Consider the following 27,787-nt stretch of genomic DNA (forward strand, 5'->3'; position numbering starts at 1 on the left):
CCAGTGCTGCTTTATTATTTAAAAATAATTGGAGAAAAGAGTTTCATAAACTTTTTTAATATTTTAATATTAATTAATTATAATGTTGGTGTAGTAAACAGGTTAAAAGAAAACTGAGGAATGTGTTTTTTTTTTCTTTGTTATCGTAAATGGATTCATCTAATCGAGGCACGTATACGTTATATTATGTGTTAAGTAATTTAAAAGAAACAAGTTGCAAGTGTTTCATATCATTCTTTATTTAAGCAATCCCTTCTTTTGGTCAATAAAAAATATATTACATATTTGTTACTTTGTAGTTAGGCCTATTTTAAGAAGTCAATTTACATTTACTGAAACATTCCTACAGGAAAAAAATATCGATTTAACAATGAAAAATGCAATAATGGCACTTGTTGTGTGTAATAAGTAGTAAAAATAACAAAGATATTATAATGTAACCTATTTTATTATCACTATATTTCAATAAATCTGTACATTATTAACATTTTGATGAAACATAAAAGTGCATCTATACTGCGGCCAATGTAGAGCAAACGTTAATTCAATCAGATTCGAACACCAGCTTAGCGGTGAAGGAAAACATCGTGATGAAACCCGCATTTCCGAGGTATGTGACCTAACTTATATTGGGCCGGTTTTTTTCCCTTTGCGGGTTGGAAGGTCACAGACAGGCAGTCGCTTCTATAAAAACCGGACTTGTCAAATCTTCAGGTTAGGTAAGCGAGCCCTGTGAAAAACGAGATAATGCTAGGGGAATGATGATGAGGGCATCGATCGGTCTCAATCGACCGCAATTTGGATGCACCTTCAATACAATATTACGATACAAAGATAAAAGATAACGTTACACAATATACCTTGACATAATCTTACAAATAGTGTCACAAGATATCATCACAGATATAGTTTCAAACATAGACGAGAATACACTAGTGATGGGCGGATATGAACTATAATACGTTCGAATAGGTTGGAAAAACAAATGGATACGAATGGATTCGAATTATTCAATTGTAATTTTGAACCTGGCGTGCTAGGAGGGACTAATTTCCCCAAAAGTAGTATATAGGGTTTTAGTAACATCGTAACGAAAACTTTGAGGGATGATTCAGGCCACGATTCTGGTTTGATATCAAGTAGAATTTTCCGTCGCAAAAGTATAGAACTGAAAATATTTTTAAATAATACTAAAATTTCCATGACTTTTCCGACAGGAAATTCCACTTGAAATCTACGAATAAATAATAACTCCTTGATATCGACTCAGAATCATGGTCTGAATCAGCCCCTTCAGTATTCGTTACGGTGTGTATGGCTACCTGTATGTACTGGTATGGGGTGCATGTAACTGACATCGTAACAAATTCTGAGAGGGGTAATTCAGCTGATTATTCTCAGTTGATGTCAAATGGAATTTTCCATCGCAAAAGTATAGAATTGAAAATAATTTAAAAAATATTTAAAAAGTCGTGAATTTTGCGACGGAAAATTCCACTTGATATTTACTCAGAATCATGGTCTGAATCATCCCCCTTCGTATTCGGTAGGATGTCACTTAACACCCTGTATATGGCGCTGTTGAGATTTAACGATAATGTATAAAATTTTATACCCCCTCCGGTTGATTGAGGGGAGGCCTGTGCCCAGCAGTGGGAGGTATATAGGCTGTTTATACTGGGTGTTAGTGACATCGTAACGAATACTGAGGGGGTTGATTCAGACCATGATTCTGAGTTAAAATCAAGTGGAATTTTCCGTCGCAAAATTCATGATTTTTTTAGTTTTTTTTTTAATTATTTTCAATTCTATACTTTTGCGATGGAAAAATCCACTTGATATTAACTCAGAATAATCAGATGAATCATCCCTCTCAGTATTCGTTACGATGACACTTACACCCCGTACAAGTACATACGGTAGCCATATAAGTAGGTATGGGTGTTAGTGACACCGTAACGAATACTGAGGGGGATGGTTCAGACCATGATTCTGAGTTGATATCAAGTGGAATTTCGTGTCAAAAAATTCATGAAAGTTTTTCTTTTCTTTTTAATTATTTTCCAATCCATACTTTTGCGACGGAAATTTCTACTTGATATCAACTCAGAATCATGGCCTGAACCACCCCTCAAAGTTTTCGTTACGATGTCACTAACACCCTGTATAGTTTTTAAGGAACGTGGCCTGGACAGTCCCTCAGTAGATTGCACTACCTATATTTTGTTTTTGCACATGTAGATAGATAGATAAAATACTTTATTGAGCACAATGGACACAAAATACAGATATAAGGACAGCATATTATACAGAAAAGCACAACAGGCGGCCTTATTGCTCATGTAGGTACGTGCCAGCTACCTGGCATGATAGTTACTGCTCCGTTTTACTGTCATGTGTATTCCCGTCTTTACATAAAGACTTACTTTTTAAAAACACAACATTTCAAACATGTGTTGCATGTGGTGGGATTCTATACTACACTTTGTGACCTTAAAGCGCCCTACGCACAGAGGCGACAATGGGAGCGTTGCGGACCGGATGTTTTATGACTTCACACAGAAATTCCCGGTTTCAAAAAAAAACCCGCTCCCCAGCCCTTAACGTTCGCTGTACGCGCCTCTGTGTGCACTGGGCTTAAAATGAAATAAATCGGCCTATTCATATAACAAACTATAAATACATTCACTCACACAAATGACATACCTAACACACTTACATACCAGCTCCCCGGATCGCTTCCGATACCGCCTCTGCCTGTAGTGAGCCTAAGAGCACTTTAAAACACTTTTAAATAATGGTGCTAATTCCTGTAAATACCATCTAATTTTATTTTCAGTTATATCTGTCATTTTCTTATCCGCCGAAAAAGAAAGGGACGGGTAATCGACAAGCATAAAAATGGAACACACGTCAATTTTAAGCACAAATCTAAACCAACCGTCTAAAAATTTTACATCCGTCAATAACCCGACACAGTTAAGTAGACAGCACGTCAAACGGATTGCATACCAGCGACGTACCTTTTGATTCGCCCGGGTTATTCATTCATTCACTCATTCTTCCTAAAATTAAGAGCTATGAATCATCCATCCCTTTCCTTTTCGACGGATATGAAAATGACGGATATAAGTTAAAATTAGGCGGTGTCTGCAGGAATCGGGGCCATTATGTTACTAAAACAATCACCACTGTAAACTAAAACCTAACCTCCTTACGTGTACAAACGTTTTAAATACGTGGTCCCATATGTTACTGCTGATGCCAAATGCTGAAAAAAAAATAGGCTTTATAAAAAAAAAACTTGCGTCGAAAGTAAGATTTTAAATCTTACTTATTTTTTTTTTTTAGTTTCATTACTTTTATTTGTAATAATTGGAATGACTAATATTATGTCTAACGGCCCTTGTGGTCCAGTGGTTGAGCGTTGGGCTCAAGATCCGAAGGTCCCTGGTTCGAAACCCAGGGGGACATATTACAAAAATCACTTTGTGAGCCGTAGTTTGGTTAGGAAATTGCAGGTCGATAGTTCGAAATTAAGATGTTCCAAGCTTCGGAAGGCACGTTAACCCGTTGGTCCCGGTTACTACTTATTAATGTAAGTACGTAGTCGTTACATGAGCTATGTCAGGGGCATTTGGTGGCTCAATAATTACCCTGACACCAAGATGGATGAGGTCGGTAGTCCACCTCACAACACATAGAAGAAGATTAAAAACTTACCCTTGTCATGGTTGACGAAGTGATGATTGGAATGGTACCTCTTCATTGCGTATAGATAAGTCCCGTCTTTTGGCGAGCCATGGTGCACGTAGTAATGAATCATATCGTAGGTCAAATATCCTGAAAATATGAAAACATGCGTAAACCAGTAGCATAGAATAAGAAATAATACGTATAGAACGGGAACTCTCCGCTCCCCACCAGTGACTAAGCTACGTTTACCTCACCCCCTCGGTCTTACTTTACTCTTCAATCGTTATGGGCGTCGTCAGACGTCACACACACAGATGCGCGTGTACGATAACGTCAATCTGTAGTGTTTGTATAAAACGAGAAACTAAAGGCTCAAAATCTAATCTAATCTTACAGTTAACACTACATGCGAATGCTCGTCAATCCGGCAGGCAGTTTTTTTTTTACTTATTGTAGATTTGCCGCAGGTGGCATTAACTACTTGGCCGGACAAATGGGGAGCGCTGAAGGCTCTCACCCGGTACAACGTTTTATGACAACAGGCCTGAGGGTGCCCAGTTGGGCGCGAACCTCGGCTAAGGGCGTCGTCTGAGAGGAAAAATATTTGAAAGAATTAATCGACTCTAGTGGGTCGATAGCGATAAGCGCTGATTGAGGGAAGTCGTCGACCACGCCGGCGGGGTTGGTATCGGGGTCCTGAAGTGTTTGGTGTCGCGAGCTGATTGGCACCGACAGTCAGTATGTAGTGTTATGCTGGGAATTGAATCTGTAATCTTACGGACTGTGATGTATGTTACTGGCCATAAGTTAGTTTATGGACAGTTTATTTGAATTTCCATATTATAATTTTTTTGAGAAGGAGTCGATTGTTTTTACTGGCAGATTGATGCCGTCGACGAACTGGCAAAAAGAGGATCGGACGCCAGGGCATATGGACCTGAACCAATCCTGCCGAATCCTTTCAGTCAGACGTAGGTCCGGGACCATACCCAGCAACAACACAACGACAGATGGGCACGGTTGCCCACCTGCAGACAGTCGAAGGCTATTCCAATGATATCCAAGAGCTTAACTCTTTGACTGCTTCGCTTAAACCGCAATGATCTCCGAATAGTAGTGGGCAGCATTACGAGTCACTGTCCACTTAGGACTAACAGAGAGTCCACTCTGCAGAGGCTGTCTGGATGCAGAAGGAACTGCCTACCTAATCCTGGAATGCACGAGAGTGACAGTACAAGGGGTACAAATCCTCAAAAGGATGGGATCGCTCCGCGAAGTCTGCGAAAACCCCAGGAGGCTTTTGAGCTTCTGTAAGGCGTTATGTTGGCTTACGTAGTTACCAACAGCAGGCATCATTACCGGCAGTCTAATGCGGAAACCTCTAACATAAACATAAGGCCGATGATGCCCGAAATAGAGAAAATGTGTGTCTCCACTCTATCACACCCCGAGATCTCGTTTTAGACACTGCACATTGACATTATCATACACGCGCATCTGTGTGTGTGACGTCTGACACCATACGATTTAAGTACAGGCGAATGCTCGGGAGGTGAAAGAGCGAGCACTCTAATGCGACAGATCCAAGTTCATAATTCTGGAATAAGTGTTTTTTACTTTATTAAAAAAAAATGATTAGGTAGTAGGTACGTACTAGGTATTAATTGCTCTGGATGCGTCATCATACCACAAAATTTTCATACTTATCTAATCGTTATATAGTGTTATCATACTTAGGTATTATTCAATGAACATTACGGAATGCATATCAGCTTTACGACGAATAGATAGAAAAAAACTGACTGTACCTACCTACTACGTCGACTCATCGTAATGATATGTAGGCACCTAGTACCTACCTGTACTTACGAGAAGGCCTACTGAATATATAGTGGCATCGTAACAAAAACTGAACTCAGGCCTGTTGTCTTAAGTAGTTAATGCTATCTGCGGTAAATCTACAATAAGTCACGTCAAAAAAAAACAAGTGCCGATTGTAATAAAATCGTTTTGCAATTTGGCTAAGGCCCCAGGAGTATAGATTATCTTATTGCTGATTAGTGGCTCTGCCCACCTTTTAGGGATATTATAATATTATGTAGATAGGTACGTATTAATGATGACTCAATGATTCGTTGGAGTAAGTCACACGTATTTTTGTAGTTTTTCTTATCTTGCGTTATTAATTTCGTAATCCGAAGTCTATGTGTGAAATATGATCAAATGCGGATAAAAGTGTACCATAAAACGGTACTTAATCACCTTTATTGCAACCGTATAAAAGTTTAAATTATATCAAATGATTCATTTGTATTTACTGAAAATAGTAAGCTGTTCCATTCATGGCCAGAACTCATTAAGAGAATACTTTGAATAAATGGTCTGAGAGCATTTCTCCCTATCTATTTACATTTCGGCGACAATAGATGGCGTAAGTGTAGCCGCACCTTTCCGTTTGGCTATAGGTGTTGATAAACTTGAGCATTCACTTGTAATGAGCATTTGTGCGAATGTTACAATACGAGAACATTTTCTATACACATGCAGCTTATGGTATAATTATACGAAAGGGACTTACAGAGCCCTGCGGACTCAATACAATAACGCGTTCCGGGCCTTGATGGGGCTGCCTCGTTTCTGTAGCGCATCAGGGATGTTCGCCGCTGCAGGCGTCGACGGCTTCGACGCCACACTGCGCAAGCGGGGAGCATCCCTGGTGCGCCGCGTACGGGGCAGCCCCAACCTTGCTCTCTGTTCGATTGGGGATGAGAGCCCCTATTTGCGTCGCTGCAGTGGGCTGCACGCGCCCAAATGTATTATAAGCTTTTGATATTGTGTGTTATTTTTATTTTATACTAACATTAGAAATAAGTCATTTACTAACACATACCTATGAGTCGATGGTTACTTGAAATAAAGATTTTATTTATTTATTTTAGCGAGCATTCTATCGAGCGTTCTTGCTCATGAAAACATTCATAGCAATGTTTGGCTCTATGCTTGGCTCGGCTCGGCTCGTTGTACAATTCGACAAATATAAAAACGGCGATTGCTCCATGTTCTGTTACAAGTGAATGCTCAAGTCTATCAGCACCTTAAATTGGAGTTTATAAAATTGTGGCGGGACGAGAAATTCAAAACGCGTGATGGTCTCGCCAAGCGCTTCTTAATGAACACGCCTGGTTTCGGAATCTAAAGGTTCGAGAGGTCGAGATTCGGTTCCTTGCGTATATAGAATATGAGTCCTACCTGGGCTACCACAGCAATCCGCTCCGGGGTGAAGGAATTCCTCTTCGCGGAAAAATATAAAATGAAATTATGAATAGCGTCCTCTAACATGATGGACTAATGTTATGGGCGACAGGCTGATCCCTTATCACCATAAGGTTCATCATATCCATCTTAGGACTTCGTATCAACAGTGGCTGCAAGTTGTCTTTGATTACTTGTGGCTCTGCCCACCCCATTTGGGATTACGGGCGTGAGTTTATGTATGTATGTATGTATGAATACTATACAAAAATCGTCCAAACATTGCTTATACTCGTAGCGGGCCGCCTCTGATGCTGCCACTGTGGGCATTTCCATGAGTTTGAAATACTTAACGTGTTCTTACCAATGAGGTTGCCAACGAGGAGTAGTCGAGGATACGTGAATATCATACTAGCGGGGGTGTACAGGACCCAGGCCAGGATCGCTGCGGGGAACGGAGGAAAGACTTGCCGTAGACCATCGAACGGCGTCTGCGGAAAAACAGTCCCACTTGATATTAACTCAGAATTATGAGGTGAATCATACCCCTCAGTATTCGGTACGATATCACTTACACCCTGTATTACAAATTCTTATAGTCTTCGTATCGTGTCGTCTTAGGAGAATTCGTATAGTAACATAATATCCCATATATCTATATCCCAACTGTACTGCGGCGCGCAGGGGAGTGATTGGTGATACATAAACAGCCTATATACGTCCCACTGCTGGGCACAGGCCTCCTTTCAATCAAACGGAGGGGGTATGGAGCATACTCCACCACGCTGCTCCACTGCGGGTTGGTGGAGGTATTTTTACGGCCAATAGCCAAGACCAACGGCTTAACGTGCCCTCCGAAGCACGGAATCGTCTTACTTTTTCGGACAATCAGGTGATTCAAGCCTGAAAAGTCCTTATCAAACAAAGGACAGTCTCACAAAGTGATTTCGACAATGTCCCCATCGGGAATCGAACCCGGACCTCCAGATCGTGAGCCTAACGCCACTAGACCACGGAGGCTGTTAACTTATAGAACTTTAACCTAATTAAAAAAAAATGTGTTGGCTAGTAAGATTAGTCGTCTAAAAATCTGAATCGTCCCTAACATTAAAATAATAAAAAAAAAACATTTTTTTCGATTGGTGATAACGATGATAAATTAGAAGCAAGCAGCAAGCAGGAATATATACAGTTTATTAAAAACACTTCTCAAACAGGATAGAAAAAAAAACGGGTGAAAAAGATAAATTATAAAATGTTAATCTAGAAATAGAAGCCAGTCTAAGATGATCAAAAATCAAACTCATTTTACTTTTCGACTTATTTTCGAATTTTATTTATGAATTAAAAAAAATCAATGAGTAAGTACGACGCTTGACCGCTTTTATTGATGACGTCACAGAACAGGGGGGTTAAAATGGCCACATAGAACCAATTCATCTTAGAAAGCAATATCTATTGCAATTTAAAAATGTCAAATAGCAATATTGCTTTCTAAGATGAATTGCTTCGATGTGGCCATTTTAACCCCCCCCAGTATTTCCATACAAACTCCGAGGAAAACTTTCGTTTTGACGTTTCGTAAAAAGTATCTCATTTGAGTAGATTGTCAACTGGCCTGTTAGTAGTACTGTGACGTCATAGCGCACACGACCCAGCCTTCGGAGATAACGATGTGTGACGTGTGAGTCAGCAGTGTTGTCCTCCAAAAAATAACAGGCACACCATAGACACACATGTTTCGTGTGTACAACACACGTATTTACATGGTTTACTGTTAGTTTTACTCCGAGTTTGAGCAATAAGTAGATAAGCGCCAGGTTACGAAATAGACAAACTGTGCAAATATACCCAAGGGGCAGCCACCGTGGTCTAGTGGTTGGAGCGTTAGGCTCACGATCTGGAGGTCCGGGTTCGATTCCCGATGGGGACATTGTCCAAATCACTTTGTGAGACTGTTTGGTAAAGACTTTTCAGGCTTGAATCACCTGATTGTCCGAAAAAGTAAGATGATTCTGTGCTTCGGAGGGCACGTTAAGCCATTGGTCCGGGCTATTAACCATAAAAACACCTCCACCAACCCGCAGTGGAGTATGCTCCATACCACCTCCGGTTGATTGAGGGGAGGCCTGTGCCCAGCAGTGAGACGTATATAGGCTGTTTATGTATGCCCAAGGGACTTGTATATTTTGACGATTTATTTTTAACTTAGTACATAAGTACATACATAAATCACGCCTAATTCCCACCGGGGCTAGCAGAGACTATGGAATTCCATTTGCTTCGATTCTTGCACACTTCTCGTTTTTACTCCACATTCATCAATCGCTTCATACACGCACGCCGGTTCAGAATAGATCGTACAAAACCTTTTCTACAGACACCTCCAAGTTAGTCAATGTACGTCCTTCTAGGTCTTCCTCTGCCAGACCTACCACCGACCTTCGCCTTATATACCGCTTTCGTAATCCTATTACCCTTCTTACTCTTCTTCTATCCTCGCCTAATGCTTTCAGGCAGAGAATTCCACATATCTAAAGAATATAACAATATTCATTGCCAGCACCCTCACTTTTGGCTTTTGAATACAACTTTTGGATGGTAGTAGGTATCCTTTGCTCAGTTTTAAAACTTTTAAGGATACCACCAGACTCATAATAATTATGTTACTGCCTGTAACTACATACTTATAAATGTTAACAAATATTGTCATATATTTAAGGCTTATATTGTACAAATTATTATTATTATATACGTAAATACTACAAGAGTAACTTGTAAGAAAATAAGTTAGGAATATATTTTAAGTATGGGGTTCACTTTTTATATTAAAGTTTTAGTGCCCGATAATATTCGGATAATAATGAGTTAATTTAATTAATCTAACCAGTTGTGTTATCAAGTATCAACTCCGGCGTTGACAAGAGTCTGTCACGTTAAAATTTGAGTACTTAATCAATTATTAACAGAACACGTTAAAATAATGTTATAACTTTCAAAGTTTCTTCAACAACGGAGAGCGATCATCTTATGAAGTCAATATAGTTTATCATGGTCAATATAGTTTGGAATGACTGAATCTGAAAATAAATAATCGTGATGTCCCAAACATGGATAGGTAAGCAACAAAACTCGAAATTTACTAAACGTCAAAACACGAAATTACTATAGAATTTGTATGAAAAAGCATGTGACGTCACAGAAAAACGTGACAAAAATATCGCACTCATTACATTTTTCTTTATTAAAATTCATAAATGAGTTAGTTAATTAGAAGTAACTATCAGTACTATTCAGAGGTGGAGGACAGGAGTCCTAGTACAGCTTTAAAATAGGGCGCCATCCCAATCGCGTGATACAGAGTACTGCGGGGCGGAAGGCAAGAGGGAAATCACTGCCCTATTTTTCAATAAAAATGTAGAATAAAGAATGGCACACCGACAAGAGAGCGGCTCCTAAATTAGTGATGACGAAAATTCATAAATAAGATAAATAGAAAACTATTTTATGTCACCTTTAGATCTGCCTTAGATTAGTAATCAGAATTTCATAATATATTTTTGACCTATCAGAACAGACCGTCGTTTTTACTACAATCAAGTAGACGTCCTAATTTATTTTTCCTAACACCCTGTTGATGATTCACCTTATGATGCAGCCCGTGGATGAGGAAGTGCAGCTTGATCATGTTGAGGCTGGTGCCAGGGTCGAGGTGGAATACCCAGCGGTGCAGCGAGTACTCCAGCGAGGTCCACATCAGCATGCCCAGGGCTATTTGCACGCAGAACCTCCATACCGACATCGGGTCTCCGCCACATGCTTCTGAAATGTAAGTAGGTACTGTTAGATAGAAAATATCGACCTAATCTCGACTGTCCCCACACCCCGGACACTTCATACAAAACACCTAGTTTTACACAGACACTACCTACACAATTTTCCTCGCCTTATGAATGTCTGGAAGAAATCGCTTTAAGCGATAAGGCCGCCATTTGCCATGTACCTAGTTAAGAGTCTTTTGTAATTATTTATTTTTATTTTGGTACACGCGCGTGTGTGTGTGACGGTTCTCTATTTTTACGCATAAATTTTTATGCAATAATTTACCATGGCATAATGTTACTTGTCCTATTATTAGTTACGCATAGTATTAATTTGTCATAACTTTTTAAGCTTAATTTTGAAACTCATAACTACTATAAGCATAATAATTAATGACAATAATGATATATAAGCATAATTATTATAAGCATAAAAACTATACTCCGAATAAGAAAAGTTTTGGCACAACTTTGAACATTTCCGAAACTTACTTTTTCTTTGACTGCATTTGGTTCATGATTGTGACGTTTTATATTTTTTGACTCTATTTCATGCTGTTAGTCATCATTCAGCATACTTTTCGTGTGTAAGATAAACATGCTGGCGGCGTAGGGGTGGCCCAAGGGCCACCCCCGCCGTATCCTAAACCTACTGTTATGCCTTGTAAAAATTATGACAAAACACTATTATTCTAAAAAAGAATAATGGATACCTATTTATATGCGAATCAAATTTATACCAACAAATATTAGTCCATAAATAAGTTATACCTAACAAACCAGTATTCCTAGATGTTATTATGGGAAAGTACTATTATGCTTAAAAACGTTATGCGAAAAGGATTATGATAATTAAAATTATGACAAAACCATTTATGCATTTTAAGAGAATCCCGTGTGTGACTTCTGACGACCACACGATTGAAGACTAAAGACTAAATTAAGATCGAGGGGGAGGTAAACCAAGCTCAAACGTTGGTGGGGAGAGGAGAGATGCCCTTCTATACGTAATACTACTCCTTATTCTTTATCATTAAGCTAATGAACGTCACAACACTGGCTTACGTACTTTGACAGATTATTTCTCACCGCGCATTGAGGCTATTTTAAAATGTTATAATCTTTATTGAAATATACTAATTGTAGGTACTGAACTGGGGGGTTAAAAAGGCCACATTGAAGCAATTCATCTAAAAAAGCATTATTGCAATTTGACATTTGCGCATATAAAAGTAAGTGCGCAATGCAAACAAATGTCAAATAGAAAAATCCCTTTTTTAGATGAAAGTCCCCGAAGCTCCAGTCAAGTTGGGAGGGTCTTAAAGAAGTGATAACAAGAATCAATGACGTCACCTACAGAATTCGAAAGACATCAAGAGGTTTTTCAATGTGGCCTGTCAGACCCGCAGTAGTTACCTGAACACAGCACAAGTCGGTGATACTCGGTGACTCCTATGTACAGCATGACAGGCACCCAGAACAGCGGGACGAGGTACCACGGTGAATACGTTAGGTTCTCCAGCAGTGGGCTTTCGAACAACCTGCATCTCCTGTAGAAGAGATACATACATAAGGAGGTAAAAAGTGCACATCGAAGCAATTCATCTCTCTCTCTTTATTTAAGAGCTGCGCTCTTGTCGGTGGAGTAATCGCCTTCAATACTCCATAGATAGGGCGTGTAGAACGGTGGTTGCCCCAATCGCCTTCCGTTCCACAGTACACCGACCAATTTCTCAATCGGTGATGTTCTAGCTAGAGCCCTACCAGAATCCATTTCCTCGGCCTCCAACCTGTACTGATACCGCTGCTGATCGGCATCAGGCAAATAGTAATTCATCTACAAAAGCAATATTACAACTTGACATTCGCGCATGTAAAAGTAAGTGCGCAATGCAAACAAATGTCAAATAGCAATATTGCTTTCCTAGATGAATTGCCTGGATGAAGCCATTTTAACCCCCCTGGGGCCTGTTTAATAAAACTTACAATTGTAAATTACAATGACAATTTGATGTACATTGCGGAGTGTGTGATCACGAATATTTTGCAGTTTCATATTAGCTACGTAATGAACATCAAATTGTCGTTGTAATTTACAATTGTAAGTTTTATTAAACAGGCCCCTGGTCACACTGTTTCCCATTGGGTTAGACAGAGACCGCGAAATTGGGCCGTGTACTAGGTTCAAGATAAATTGTGAAATTCTGATTGCTAAATAAAGACAGATCTAAAAGTAACACACGTCAATTTTAGGCAAAAATCTAAAACAACCTAATATTACATTAGCCAATAACCCGACAGAATCATTTGACAGCACACGTCAAAGGGTTTACGTACCAGCGAGATACCTATTTGATTCGCCCGGGCGAATATTCATTTTCAAATTGTCATTTGTCAATCTGCGGATAAGAAAAGTTTTCTATTTTCTATTTTACTAATAATAAGTCCGACATTTTATCACGTTTTTCTATGACGTCACAGTGTGCTTTTTCATAGAAATTCCATAGTAATTTCGTGTTTAAACGTTTAGGAAAAGGTAACTGATTTGACTAGTTGGAAACTAGCTTATTCCACTTCATACTACGCTCTTGACATACGACTTTCATCAAAGGTTACATGCGCCGGTTTAGAGTAGGTGCTCTTGAGCAGTAGGGTCTTGTGGTCAGAGCGTTGGGCTCTTGATAAAAGGTGTTGGTTTTGATTGTTCATATACGCACCTGTAGACTGCACTGTTCACCCACTTGTTGTAGTGTGGCGCGACGATGTCCATTTGTCGCAGTATAGACTTCGACCAGTCCAGCTGGCTCTGTAAACAAACAGAAAAGAAGATGGTGTAGTGCCTAAGCGGCTGCGCAGGCGACGGGTTTTTTTAACGTGACTTACTTCTATCGTGTATGTTGTGAGGTGGATTACCAACCTCATCAACCCTGGTGTCAGGGTTACTATTAAGTCGCCAACATGAGTCATGTCAGAGGCCTTTGGCGACTCAAGTAAAGATCGCGTATTGCTATTTGCTATACGCCATACAATAACAAAGCTAAACATTGTGGTTGCCAGAACTGATGCCAACACACTCCATTACAGACTACGGGCGTGAGTTTTTATGTATGTACCGCTACTTATGTTTTTTTCCTCACTTTTATACCGCCAGCGTGTTTTATATAAAATGCTGTAACTTTGAAAACTAAGCGCAACATTGCCTATTTCAATTCGGCTAAGGTATTTCGCATTTGGGTAGCATTTTGCGGAATTTCTACTATTAGATATTGGTATTTTATTAGGGCAACACATTTTTAATTTTGTGTCATGGTAACTACGTATAATAATGCTGTCAGTGGCGCAAAAAAGTTCGAACAAAAAGGCGGCAATTTTTTTGTGTTATTCATAATTTGGTGTTTTAGCCACAAGAAAAGTGTTTTCGACTAGTGATAACGAGCCAAGGTAAGAAAATAAGCTATAAAAACCTTAAAGTTTTCATAAATATTTAGAAAAAACTTCAAATCCCGTTCAAAGTTACTACACAGATTTTTCTTCGTTTAACCTTCTATCTATGCATCTTTTACCTTGTTTTTGGATATAATGAAGACCCTTTTTTTACACCCAGGCACAATTACATCCACGCATTATTATTCTGATCAAAATAAAGAGAAACAAGATAGGTAGCAACATAATTCTATACATAATGTGATCCAAATATCAAGCATCAATTATTTTTATGTATACCTACTTTTGCCATTACAATGTATTTTGGAATAAATATGTACCCGAGTAAGGAGAAAATAGGTAATTAGCACGTTAAAACTGTACAACGCCATCTATATTGTTTTTGGTGAACGTAGCCTGGAAAGTTCCTCATTTAAATGTCTTTCTTTCTCCTGCGGACTTAGCACCGTACGCGCGCGACTCTTTCTCGCCTCGACATACGTCACCTGTCACTCTCTCACAGTACTGCACTGAAAGAGACAGACGAACTCTGTCGCGATGAAAAAGAGTCACGTGCTTACGGTGCTAGGCCTGCTGGGATACTTATATACTTTGAGTAGAGGTAGTAGATAGTTAAGTAGGTACATATAAAACCATTTCTCTTTATTAGGTAGGTCCTTAGGAACCTACATGTCACAATGCGAGACTCAGTCAGATGCATATCGGGGTCAAGGAAGTTGAACTGTCTAAGGTACTAATCTACAGTTTTTTTTTATCGGATTTGTAGATATAGGTCAGTAGCTACATATTTATATCTGCGTTCCAAACACCATTACAATATGTCACGTCATAAAAAAAAGTGCTCTTTTCACTAGCACAGTTGGCTCGAGCAATACAGATGGCGATACGGCTCACCAGCTATCACGTTGGTCTAACAGAAAACTCGGTGAGGCGCGGGTGGGTTCATTCTGTGATGGACGTACCTCTCTCTACCCTAATTAGAATATCAGCACCTCATTGCACGGGCCTAATCTACACGGATAGTTTATTCACGTGTTCACTGGAGTTCTTATTTTGAAATAGGTAGGTTTTTTTTTGTTTTTTTTTTTTAATAGAAGGTAATAGGTAAGCTAATCACAGAATAGAAGAACTTAGGGGTTGGAACGGCCAAGTGAGCCCGAAATGCGCGCCATTCAAGTATAATAAAAAAATGAGCACATTTACACTTCAGCTTTGCACTCCACTCGTCCGCAATCTTTACGACACGGAGCTTTGCGATAGTATATTCAAAGGTCGTCTTGTGCATTATAACTTTCCCCCTCATTCAGCGCTTATCGCTATCGACCCACTAGGGTCGATTAATTCTTTCAAATATTTTTCCTCTCAGACGACGCCCTGAGCCGAGGTTCGCGCCCAACTGGCCACCCTCAGGCCTGTTGTCTTAAACTTTGTACCGGGTGAGAGCCTTCAGCGCTCCCCATTTGTCCGGCCAAGTGGTTAATGGCATCTGCGGCAATACAATAATAAGTCACGTCAAAAAAAAAATGTGCATTATAACTTGCAGGGCAAAAAAATCTTATATCGACTAACATGCAAGGAGATCCCTCCTTTTCACAGAAAAGCTAAAAACCTTAGTATGATCGGTTATTTATCAAAAAAAAAAATATTCAGTATCTTATGAAAAGTAATGATAAAATTGCAGCCTATCACATAAAATATACATATCCGGTAAAGTGGCTATGGTATTTGAGAAGCAGTAGAGCTATCGTAGCTATATGTTTGCAGGGGTAGCAGTAAAAGATTGATTTCCGTGTGGTTTCTGTCCTGTGTTAAATGTAATGTACCTGTCTGTCTGTGTCTGTGGTATCCGGAAGTAATAAATGTTTCTTTCTTTCTTTCTTTTTTTAAAAGAGAGTCTGGGTTGAACCGCGGTATAAAATGCGCGTTAGCGCCATCCCAACCTCTTTCTTCAGTTCCGCAGATAATCGAATCCTAACCAGTAACCGATTCCTATTTATTTTGTAATCATTACAGTTCATTTCAAGGTCGAAATATCGAACTAGGTAATTCGGTTAGGTTAGAGCGTACAAGTAGGTAGGTTAAAAAATCTAGTCTTTTGATCTATAAATAACCTTTTTGTTCTTTTGAAAGGATAAATAATTGATACCGTGCGTAAAAAAATCAGGAAACTAAATCAATGTAATTCGCTACTAAATTAGCTCTTAGTGACTTGGTTTTTCTCTGCTAGGTAGGAATTACTTATTTAAGAATAAAATTACTTGCAGAAAAAAAATAGAACGCATTATTTTTTTATTATTTTTTTTGTTTTGGTTTTCCCCGAAGGGTAAGGCAAAGGGAACTATGCCCATACAGCCATGTCTGACGTATTTTTTTTTCTTGATGATTAATGAAATGATGAAAGGTGATGATGATGAAACCTAAGCCCCCACCCTCGGAGTAGACTCCTACTCCGAACCCCAAACGAATTAACTCAAAAGTCCGCATAAACTTTTCAGTTATGAAGCGGCTTCCCGGCACGAAGCGAAAATAGGCAGATACACTTTGTTCATTGAATACTCCAATATAATAACACTCGCGAATGTCTTCAGACTAACTTAATGCGATCATTAACCACAAAACACCACTTCGTATTAATTATTTAGATCACTCAATGAAGAAAGCAACTGTCCCGTTCCCGTTTCCCGCCGAAAAGCCTAGAACGCATTATTATCATGTCTATAGAGTCTACTTATAAACTATTTTATTCCCTCGCTAATACAATGTTGAAGGATGTCTATTTAAATGACGTAAATAGCACCTGCGGGTTCTGCGCAGCGCTCGGTGCTAATCGGCCACTTGGCAGATTCTGCTCCGCACCACCCAAATCCCCTGGTAGTTGCGGCTTCCGAATACATCCCGCTTAGGGACGGTACTGAAAAGTATCGGCGTCCGAAGGACGTAATATACGATCCCGACGACCCGATTACTCTAGCCATAGAGGCAGCCAATCAGCTCGCGACACCAAACACTTCAGGTCCCCGATACCGACCCCGCAGGCGTGGTCGACGATTTCCCTCATTCAGCGCTTATCGCTATCGACCCACTAGGGTCGATTAATTCTTTCAAATATTTTTCCTCTCAGACGACGCCCTGAGCCGAGGTTCGCGCCCAACTGGGCACCCTCAGGCTTGTTGTCTTAAACGTTGTACCGGGTGAGAGCCTTCAGCTCTCCCCATTTGTCCGGCCAAGTAGTTAATGCCATCTGCGGCAAATCTACAATAAGTCACGTCAAAAAAAAAAGAGCCACTTGACAGTTTTCGGATAAGTATTTAAAAAAATACAATCGCTTATTTTATACCTCTTAAAATATTTTATTTTGTCGAAAAAGCTTTTTTATACTTTATAATAGAAAAAACATATTTTTCTTCATTAATTTAAAATTTGGCGCGAAAACTGTTGGTCACGTGACATTTTGCCCAGTGACGTCACATTTCAATAAGCAAATAATCTGTCAGTGTATAGGTAGCAACATAATTCTATACCTACACAATGTAATTCAAATATCAAGCAACAATTATTTTTATATTTGCTTCTGCCATCACATTGTATTTTTGAATAATTATAAGTGTACCCGAGTAATGATAAAATAGGTAATTAACACGTTAAATCACGAAAGCGCCATCTACATTTCGGAGAACATAGCTTGGAACATCCGTCATTGTTTTTCTGTAGAACCTACAAAATATCTAGGCTGCTTTTCAATTCAGCTGTGAATTTATAAACAAAAATTCAGGAGTCAAAATGAACACGAATAAGTATTTTGTATGTACCTATCTAGATTTTATCAAATAAACATTTTCCGAACACGCTAATCAGTACTAGTCGATGACATCTGACACATATTTTAGTGATTGTTGAATTGTTATCGTATTTGGCTTCGATAATACCTACTATTATCTTTATAGGGAGATTATCACCATGGCATAGGCATAGAATAGAAATAATACCTTCGTAAAATTGTAACTCCGCCCCTCGCCAATTAGTATCGGGCGCTAAGTTTTTACCTAACACCCTCTGGGTCGCTTTGAGACTGCCCTCAAGGTCATATCAATGTGACAGTTCTTATATAAAAACAGGGACTTGAGAATGATCTTGAGGGCAGTCTCAGCTGAGATTGGTTTATTAATACCAAATTACCAACCTAGCACAAACGCTGGTGGGGAGCGGAGAGTTGCCGTTCTATATGCGGCACCGTGGTTCCTTCGCAATGAAAATGTGCACATTGACCTAGGTTTACCAACCATTGCCCAATGGCTCAAATTAGCTTCAAAACGTTTTTTCGATTCTGACCCGCACCACCCAAATCCCCTGGTAGTTGCGGCTTTCGAATACATCCCGCTCAGGGACGATACTGAAAAGTATCGGCGTCCGAAGAACGTAGTATACGGCCCGATTACTCTAGCTATGGAGGCGGCCAATCAGCTCGCGACACCAAACACTTCAGAACCCCGATACTGACCACGCCGGCGTGGTCGACAACTTCCCTCATTCAGCGCTTAACGCTTTCGACCCACTAGGGTCGATTAATTCTTTTAAATATTCTTCCTCTCAGATGACGCCCTGAGCCATGGTTCTCGCCCACCCTTAGGCCTGTTGTCTTAAATTTTGTACCGGGTGAGAGCCCTCAGCGCTCCCCATTTGTCCGGCCAAGTAGTTAATGCCATCTGCGGCAAATCTACAATAAGTCACGTCAAAAAAAAAAAGTTATGTCTGGAAATATGGGCCGCGGATCGCCCCCAGTCCATCGTAGTGAAATAAATGCACTATAAAATTACTTTTTATTATTAGTATCGTAATAGTAATTTATTATCTATAGGTAGGTATAGAAGTAATTTACATTATGCAATGATTATTACCTATAAAATATCATTGACAATATGCATTTCATAATGAAAATTACATGGTTATTATATGATATTATATTACAGTATTATTGCGGTCATCACAATACTTAATCAGTCAACATAGAGGTACCTACCTGTAGAATTGTAGGTAAGTATAATATATTACTCATCATAATTCTATTACATTTTAAGACTTGGCCGACCCCACTGCCGCGGTCAACTTTTTCGCTTATCTATAACGACAGAGACAAGCGAGCCTTATCTAAGATACACATATAGGATTATTTGCAAAAAATAGCGATCGGCACATTGTTAATACCAGGAATAAAAATAAACTTGCTTTACAAGTCAGTCGATTACATAAGATTACTAAATCTTTTAAGGGGCAATGTATACGTTTTTACAATAAGATTCCCATTGACATTCAGAATTTGCCTTTCAACTGTTTTAAGACAGATTTAGTTAAACAAAAACTTTACAAAAAAGGTTATTATAAAGTTAGTGATTATTTAGAAGATATGAATGCATGGGATAACTGTCTGGGAACTGATATTAGGCAGCTAAATTACTCAATTGTAATATACCAATATTTTATGTGTATTTTTATTTTTTTAAAGAACGTCTAGGGCCCTGTGCCGAGGTTTTTCTTGCAGCTTCTTTTCCCCGGCTATACAGGTTGTGAGAAGCTGCAGTAGTTTTAGGCGGATGAGACGTTCGTTATGTAAAATTGTCGATTCAAAGTGTAACTATGTTACCTACTGAATAAAGATATTTTTGAATTTTGAATTTGAATTTTGAATACATGCTGTTATAAAAGGTGACGGAATAGAAATGGAATAGATACCGATAAACAGGGTATTAGTGACATCGTAACGAATACTGAGGGGGATGATTCAGACCATGATTCTGAGTTGATATCAAGTGGAATTTTCCGTCGCAAAATTCAAGTAAATTTTAGTGTTTTTTTTTTATTATTATTATGCGTTCCATACTTTTTTTGTGTGATGTCTGAGGGCTGCCAATTACAATACCTAATATTTTAACCGTTATTACTTACTTAGCTAGTACTAAGTACTTACGAAAGCTGATTTTATAATAAGTAATCAATTAATATTTATTTATTTACCATACATATCACAAACAAGAAATTTTGAACAATAAAGGATCACAATATAAATAAATATCTAGGCTTTACACTTGACTTAAAAAATCACGGAACTAATTAATTGCATTCACATCATTTTTACAATAAACACTTAGCCTAGATTCAATTTCATTGCAAATTATAGCATATTTTGACGAACAATCGCCATGAGAAATAAAAAATATTTATAGGGCGCCAATCAAAATAGGGGACAATAACTGTCAGATCAAATATTCGAATTAGACGAAAGAACATCGGCGTCCAATTTCAAAATTCGAACATAGAACTAAACTGATAAAAAATAAAAAGAACGGTCCGCGCTCAGCCTTCACGATTCAAGTCTAAACTGATGACCCTCAAATATATAAGTTGTTAGCCACATTTATTCATGTAAATAATATTAAATTGTAGTTAAATATATGTTTATTTTATACCTATTTATATGTGTAAGTAAGTACATTGATATTCCTTATCTTATGATCCTTTATTTCATTTCAAAATTTCGTACTTATCCAAATTCCTTTCTCTATACGTTTCCTAAGTTTTCATCCTCTACATTCAAATCTACATTAATGGCAAATATGCAAGTCGCATGACGCCAAAGAAGAAAAAAAATGTCTAAACTCTGTTCGAGGGGATCGAGGTAAACCTAGCTCAGACGCTGGTGGAAGGCGGAGAGCCGTTCTATACCTACGTTGTATTATCTAGACACGCGGTAGCGTGTCAAGCCAAGTTCAAGAAACAGAACTGGCGAGCCGCACCGTGTGTAATATTACACGAACCATTTGGAGCCACTTTTGACCCCCTCATAAATCAAAAACTATTTCACATAAACGTATCTTTGGCACATATTTTGAGACTTGCGAGATACATATGTGTTCTTAATTTCATAAGCTTATCTCAAACGGTTATTTAGATATGAATGTCCAAAAATCCTCATTTTTATCATTGACTGACTGACTGACTGATTCCTTATTCTATGCCGAAGCTCTGTGAACTCGATACAGATTGGGCCAACCTAATTAATGGATAGCACCATACTATAGTGTCCTTGCGTGGTCTGTCGCAGTAACTATCACTCAAACATTAATGCTCCTAATGTTTTGCATTATCGCCTGGCTAATAGTATTGATTGCGGCTATTCGAAGGAGGAACTCTGCATGGAATAGTTAGACACCAGGGATGTTAAGGAGCTCCGTAACCGTAACCGAAAGAATCGGATATATGATATAAAAAATCATCCGTAACCGAACCCGAAATAAAAGTTTCGGATACTATCGCATAGGGGCGGAGCCTAATTTTTTTTACATACATACATAAACTCACGCCCGTAATCCCAAATGTGGTGGGCAGAGCCCCAAGTAATCAAAGACAACTTGCAGCCACTGTTGATACGAAGTCCTAAGATGGATATGATGAACCTTATGGTGATAAGGGATCAGCCTATCGCCCATAACATTAGTCCATCATGTTAGAGGACGCAACCCCTCTGTCGGTTTTTACGACATGTCCGGGAAGACAAGCAGCTGAACGTGGTGTTTTTTTTTTAATAGCCTAATAATTATTTTGGAAATTATCTATCCCGAGTAATGAGAAAATAGGTATTTATACCGTTAAATCTAATACAGCGCCATTTTTGGTGAACGTAGCCTGAAAACTCCCCATTCGTTTTATTATAACCTGTGGACTACTTTTGAGACGCGGATATTTTAAACCAGGTATTATCGTTTTGTAACGGTCTCCGTGGTCCAGTGGTTGAGCGTTGGGCTCACGATCCAGAGGCCCCGGGTTCGAATCCCGGTGGGGACATATCACAAAAATCACTTTGTGATCCCTAGTTTGGTTAAAACATTACAGGCTGATTGCCCCAAAGTAGTTCCGTGCTTCGGAAGGCACGTTAAGTCGTTAGTTTCGGTTGCTACTTACTGATGTAAGTATGTAGTCATTACATGAGCCATGTCAGGGGCCTTTGGCGGCTCAGTAATAACCCTGACACCACGGTAGATGAGGTTGGTAATGCACCTCCCCACACGATAGAAGAAGTAAGTCACGTTAAAAAACCGTCGTCTGCGCAGGCGCTTGAGCACTAGACTATATTCTTTTCTGTTTGTTTACAGAGCCAGCTGGACTGGTCGAAGTCTGTACTGCAGCAGATGAAAATCGTCGTGCCACACTACAACAAGTGGGTGAACAGTGCAGTATACAGGTGAGTATATCAAATATCGGAACCTACACCTTTAGAGCAGATCAGACCATAAATACGTACAGTCATGAGCAATATAATGTACCCACTTTAGGACTCTGTCGCACTAACATATTTGACATTTAGTGAGACTTACAGTTCAATTTGTCAAAAAAGTTAATGTGACATGGTACCAAAGTGTATACATATTAATGCTCGTGACCGTACAGATGGGACACTCCCCGATAGGGTCACACTTTAGTCTATTTAAGCCCCCTAGTCTAATTCCTATTCGTCACCTAGATGGCGTACGTAGAGCATTCAGTGTAAAACGTAAATAATTTAGTATATTTCTCATTCATTTCATTCAGCGCTCATTCAGTGCTTATCGCTATCGACCCACTAGGGTCGATTAATTCTTTCAAATATTTTTCCTCTCAGACGACGCCCTGAGCCGAGGTTCGCGCCGAACTGGGCACCCTCAGGCCTGTTGTCCTAAACGTTGTACCGGGTGAAAGCCTTTAGAGCTCCCCATTTGTCCGGCCAAGTAGTTAATGCCATCTGCGGCAAATCTACAATAAGTCACGTCAAAAAAAGGCTTCATTTTATTTGTACCACAAGAGGTAAAGTAATAATGTATTTTCTTTAAATGGTTGATTAAATATACATTCTCATACATACTTAAGTATTTACTAAGTTTCAGTATTTTTATTACAAGTAAACGTGAATAAACCTTTACAAAATTATTTTTTTATATGTAGTTTCTAATAATAAGTAATAAAAAGAACATTTAAGTGGGAAGTTGTCAATAACCTCAGACCCAGAGTAAACATGAAGAAAATAGGAAGGGTTTATAATATTTTTTTATTATAATTAAAGCACATAATAACGGGTTCTTACCGCGTTTAAATGGGGATATGAGACTCCCGATATTTCGACACTGTTGCAAGTGCCATGATCACGGGATAACTGACACTGACACGAGATGAACCCGTTATTATGTGCTTTAATTATTATAATAACCGCGTAAACTTAAAACAATGTATATTTTTTTATTGTTAGTAGGTTCTCTAGACCTTCAAGTAGTGGCAAAAGAGCATAGAGCTCATTTAGCTTAGTTTATATAATATGACAAAAATAATAATTTCGATCATCAAATGGTGTGGCTACACTTACGCCATCTATTGTCGCCGAAACTTATACTATAACGAGGATCCCAACACCCTTAAAGAGTAAGGGAGCGTGAATTTCACGACTATAGTCAAGTCTGTCATATGTCAAATTGGTAATTCGTCAAGTCCTATTTTCGACAAGTTATGATATTTGCCAAACACGCTACTCGTCAACTTAATCAAGTACGGTCACGAGTACTAATATGTAAGTATACCTACACTTTGCAACCATGTCACATTCACTTTTCTGACAAATTAAACCATAAGCCTCATTAATGTCAAATATGATAGTGCGACAGGGTTCTAAAGTGGGTACATGATATTGCTCATGACTGTACAGTCATTAGCAATAGATTTACACTAGTTTATTTTCTTTACATGCGTAAAATAATCGTCGTAGTCGATATTTTCGGGAGCGTGTGAATAGCGTCTCGCTCGCACACGCGGGGTTAGGTTAGGTTAGGTTACGACAGACTTGCCGCCATAGGTCCCGTGCCGTAGGGCTCCCCAAGTGTTCCGGGCAGCCCTCGGCGGAGGGGGAGGCGCTTAGGTTTTAGAGGGTATACCGGGTGGCTACACCCGGGGAGTCCCACATAACCACGTCGTCCCCCGGGCGGTGTGGTATGCGTAACGCATTTCCCAACGTTAAAAAAAAAGGTTACGACACACTTAAGAACGATTCTTGTATGAAGTGTCCTAGCTGTTTTATTACTAGATATAACATTTACGACTGAAAAGATTATGTAGAACTTATCAAAACCGAATCCGAAGGGTGAACAATGAGTCACAAGGGCTGATATCTATGATAACAGGGCAAGATAAAATCCGGAATTTTTGGTGACGATAGTATCGCGGGCTAGACCAATAGCTGTTCGACGTTTATTACGTGCGTAGACATTCGCTGTGTATACGTAATTATTGGACGAAATACGGTATTTTTTCTTGTAGATAAACTTTTTACATAGGTAGTCATTGACCCCGATTCCTGAAGACACCTCCTAATTTTATTATAAGTTACAGGCAAGGTTATAGGTACTTGTAGTTTTCTTATCCGCCGAAAAGGAAAGAGCAAATAAAATAGGCATCGCGCTCATATGCAACCCATTTGCGTCCTACCTAAAAAAATAAATAATTGATGTCAAGTTATGTTCCTACTCTATCGAATTGGTTATATAAACTGTAATGGTAGATGTAAGTGTTTTTAATAAATAAATAAAAAACTTTTTATTTTATTTATTCAAAGTAATAATAAACATTAATTCTTCGGGTTATTGGCCAATATACCTACACTAGCTTTTGCCCGCGACTTCGTCCGCGCAGCGTGTTATAAAAGAGAGATCTTTGTGTGTGTGGGAGTGCATGTCAAATTTCAAGCATGTAACTTATGCAGTTTAGATTTTTTCATACAACATTTGTTTCCCGCTAACCCCCATTTTTCAAAATACAGCCATAACTAAACTTTATATTTACTAAGGTATGCATGCATGCTAGATTAAGAACATCTACTCGTATCTTACGCGGTTTAGATTTTTTCATACAAATGTTTTTTCCCGCTAACTCCCGTTCCCGTGGGAATTTCGGGAATTCCTTTCTTAGTGCACCTCTACGGTACCTAAGCTACGTCCCTTCCAAATTTCAAGTGCCTACCTTTAGCCGTTTAGGCTGTGCGTTGATATGTCAGTCAGTCAGTTTCTCCTTTTATATATTTAGATTTTTGAAATTTCTGCCTAAAATTGACACGTGTTTTTTATGCGCGTTGATTACCTGTGGTTCACCGGCATACGGTTGGGTCTGAAACGTGGAGCGCCAGATCGAACTCCGGTACCGGACTTGCACCAATGAGTTATTACAACCATCGCAAGATGAAGTACCTAAATACCCACACGTCACCGAGCTTTCTGTTAGACCAACGTGATAGGTGGTGGAGTGTATAGCCCTCTGTAATGGTCTGGTTGTTGGTCTATGTATCTGGCCAATTTAGGTAGATACATACCTCAGAGGTCGTCACTTTCAGCGTAGAATAAGGAATAATACTACGTATAGAACTGCAACTCTCCGCTCCACACCAGCAACTGAGCTAGGTTTACCTCACCCCACCTCGAACATAGTTTAGACTTGAATCGTATGGCGTCAGACGTCACACACACAGATGCGCGTGTACGATAATGTCAACGTGTAGTGTCTGTGTAAAACGAGGTTGTTTGTATGAAGTGCCCGGGGTGTGCTTACAGTTAACGAATAAGTATTTTTGTTAAACACAATCTCTTAAAATATTGTGATTTCAAGTAAGGTAGGTAGAAAGGTATATTTGAATTGACTAGATATATTTTTCATTGATAAGAAACGGCATAATCTTGATAATTCTAAGATGAAGATAAAGGTGAAGGGATACTTATCTGAAGTACGAAGATATAAGTAGATACATAATACAGGGTGTTAATGACTTCGTAACGAATACTGAGGGAAATGTATCAGACCATGATTCTGAGTTAATATCAAGTGTAATTTTCCGTCGTAAATTTAGTTTAGTTTATTTTTTTTTAATTATTAGCAGTTCCATAATTTGCGACGGCAAATTCCACTTGATCATCATCATCATCTCCAGCATTATCCCGTTTTTCACAGGATCCGCTTACCTAACCTGAATTTTTATCAGATCCGATTTTTGACATAAGCGACTGCCTGTCTAACCTTCCAACCCGCAAGGGGAAATCCAGCCTAATACCTACGTCACATACCTCCGAAAATAATAAATAAATGAGTAAATGTGAAGGAAAACATCACGAAGAAACCCACATTCCCGAGAAATGCATTTTCGGAGGTGTGGTACCTGTACCTATTGGGCTGGATTCCCTTCGCGACTTTTAAGGTCAGACAGGCAGTAGCTTCTGTAAAAAACCGGACCTGTCAAATCTTCAAGTTAGGTAAGCGGACCCTGTGAAAAACGAGATAATGCTAGGGAGACGTGAATGCATTTTCAGCCTAATCGAAAATTCAGACTACTTAATTATACATATAGGTATCTACTACCTGCGAAATAATCCTTTGTTTTGACATATAAAAGGAAGTAGGTAAGTACCGCCAAAAAAATATAATTTCTTTTTTATAATTTACTTTAATTTATAATTTACTTACTAGAGTTAACGCGAGTTTTGGATTGTTTTATTTTAGAATATTTATATTTTATTTTAAAGCAATTTTGTTATTATTTTATTAATAAAAAATAATATTTTATTCTTCAATAAACAGGATAAAAATAATAATAAAAAACAGAATGTAAATCCACCACAGGCTTGGTCAGTAGCAACATTCATATTAAAAAAAAATCGAAGCTTCTGCGAATTTTATTATGTATGATTTGAATATGCTTTCTCTTATTTTGTTATTTATCTTTATTATTATTTATCTTTTTATTATTATATTGTATTATTTGTTTGTAACTCGATGGATCTGAAATGATGAATGATCTGAAAGGGATGTCTGAAATAAATATCTATTATTATTATAATTCTATCTGCCTACCTCAAGTTTCTCCAAAAATTCGATCTCTGCCACATCCCTATCCTCCTCCTCCTTCGTGATAATCCTGCCATTCTCACTCACAGCACCAGTTAGATTACTATCCGTAACTTTAAAATCTTTTAACATGTGATACGCACTGACACTGTGTCCGAACTTCTTCATAGCCTCTAATATAGACCTTCCTTTATAGTTCTTAAGCGTGTTAGTTCCGCCGGGATGGTCTTTTAGGAACTTCTGAAGGTCGTAAGTTTGACCGTCGAGCTTAACGGGGAACTCGGCCATGGTGACGGGCGCATGGGCGGCGTCAGAACCTCAACTGACGGTTATCAGTTCCGTGTGATAATGGCAGATGTTTTGGTGGTTCGCTCTACCACTGGCGCGATTCTCAGCCTGATTTCGCTGTGTATTTCTCAAGGATTTTGCGGATAGGTTCGTGAAGTTAATCTTCTTCTATCGTGTGGGCTGTGAGGTGAATTGCCAACCTCATCAACCCTGGTGTCTGACGCTTCATACAAAAATCTCATTCTTAGCCGTGTGTCGTTTAACACGACAAAAAAAATTGCGATGTATAATGTAAATAACCGACACTCACTTACTCTGGGCGCCATCCCACTTGCGTCAGACAGAGTACTGCGGGGCGGAAGGCAATAGGGAAGCCACTGCCCTATTTT

General features: G+C 38.9%; 1 protein-coding gene across 1 annotated transcript; it reads right to left on the reverse strand.

The window, feature by feature from the left end:
- Positions 1–228: 228 nt before the first annotated feature.
- On the reverse strand, positions 229–27,415 carry LOC126370105 (uncharacterized). The gene is made up of 7 exons (XM_050014837.1): positions 27,117–27,415; positions 13,487–13,575; positions 12,186–12,319; positions 10,595–10,770; positions 7,313–7,439; positions 3,724–3,843; positions 229–3,271 (listed from the first exon to the last, which is right to left on the reverse strand). Exons 1-7 carry the CDS (start codon positions 27,396–27,398, stop codon positions 3,186–3,188), a joined length of 1,014 nt encoding a protein of 337 aa, XP_049870794.1. The 5' UTR covers positions 27,399–27,415; the 3' UTR covers positions 229–3,185.
- Positions 27,416–27,787: the final 372 nt, after the last annotated feature.

Source organism: Pectinophora gossypiella, chromosome 10 (genome assembly GCF_024362695.1).
Source record: "Pectinophora gossypiella chromosome 10, ilPecGoss1.1, whole genome shotgun sequence".
Taxonomy (NCBI): Eukaryota; Metazoa; Arthropoda; class Insecta; order Lepidoptera; family Gelechiidae; genus Pectinophora; species Pectinophora gossypiella.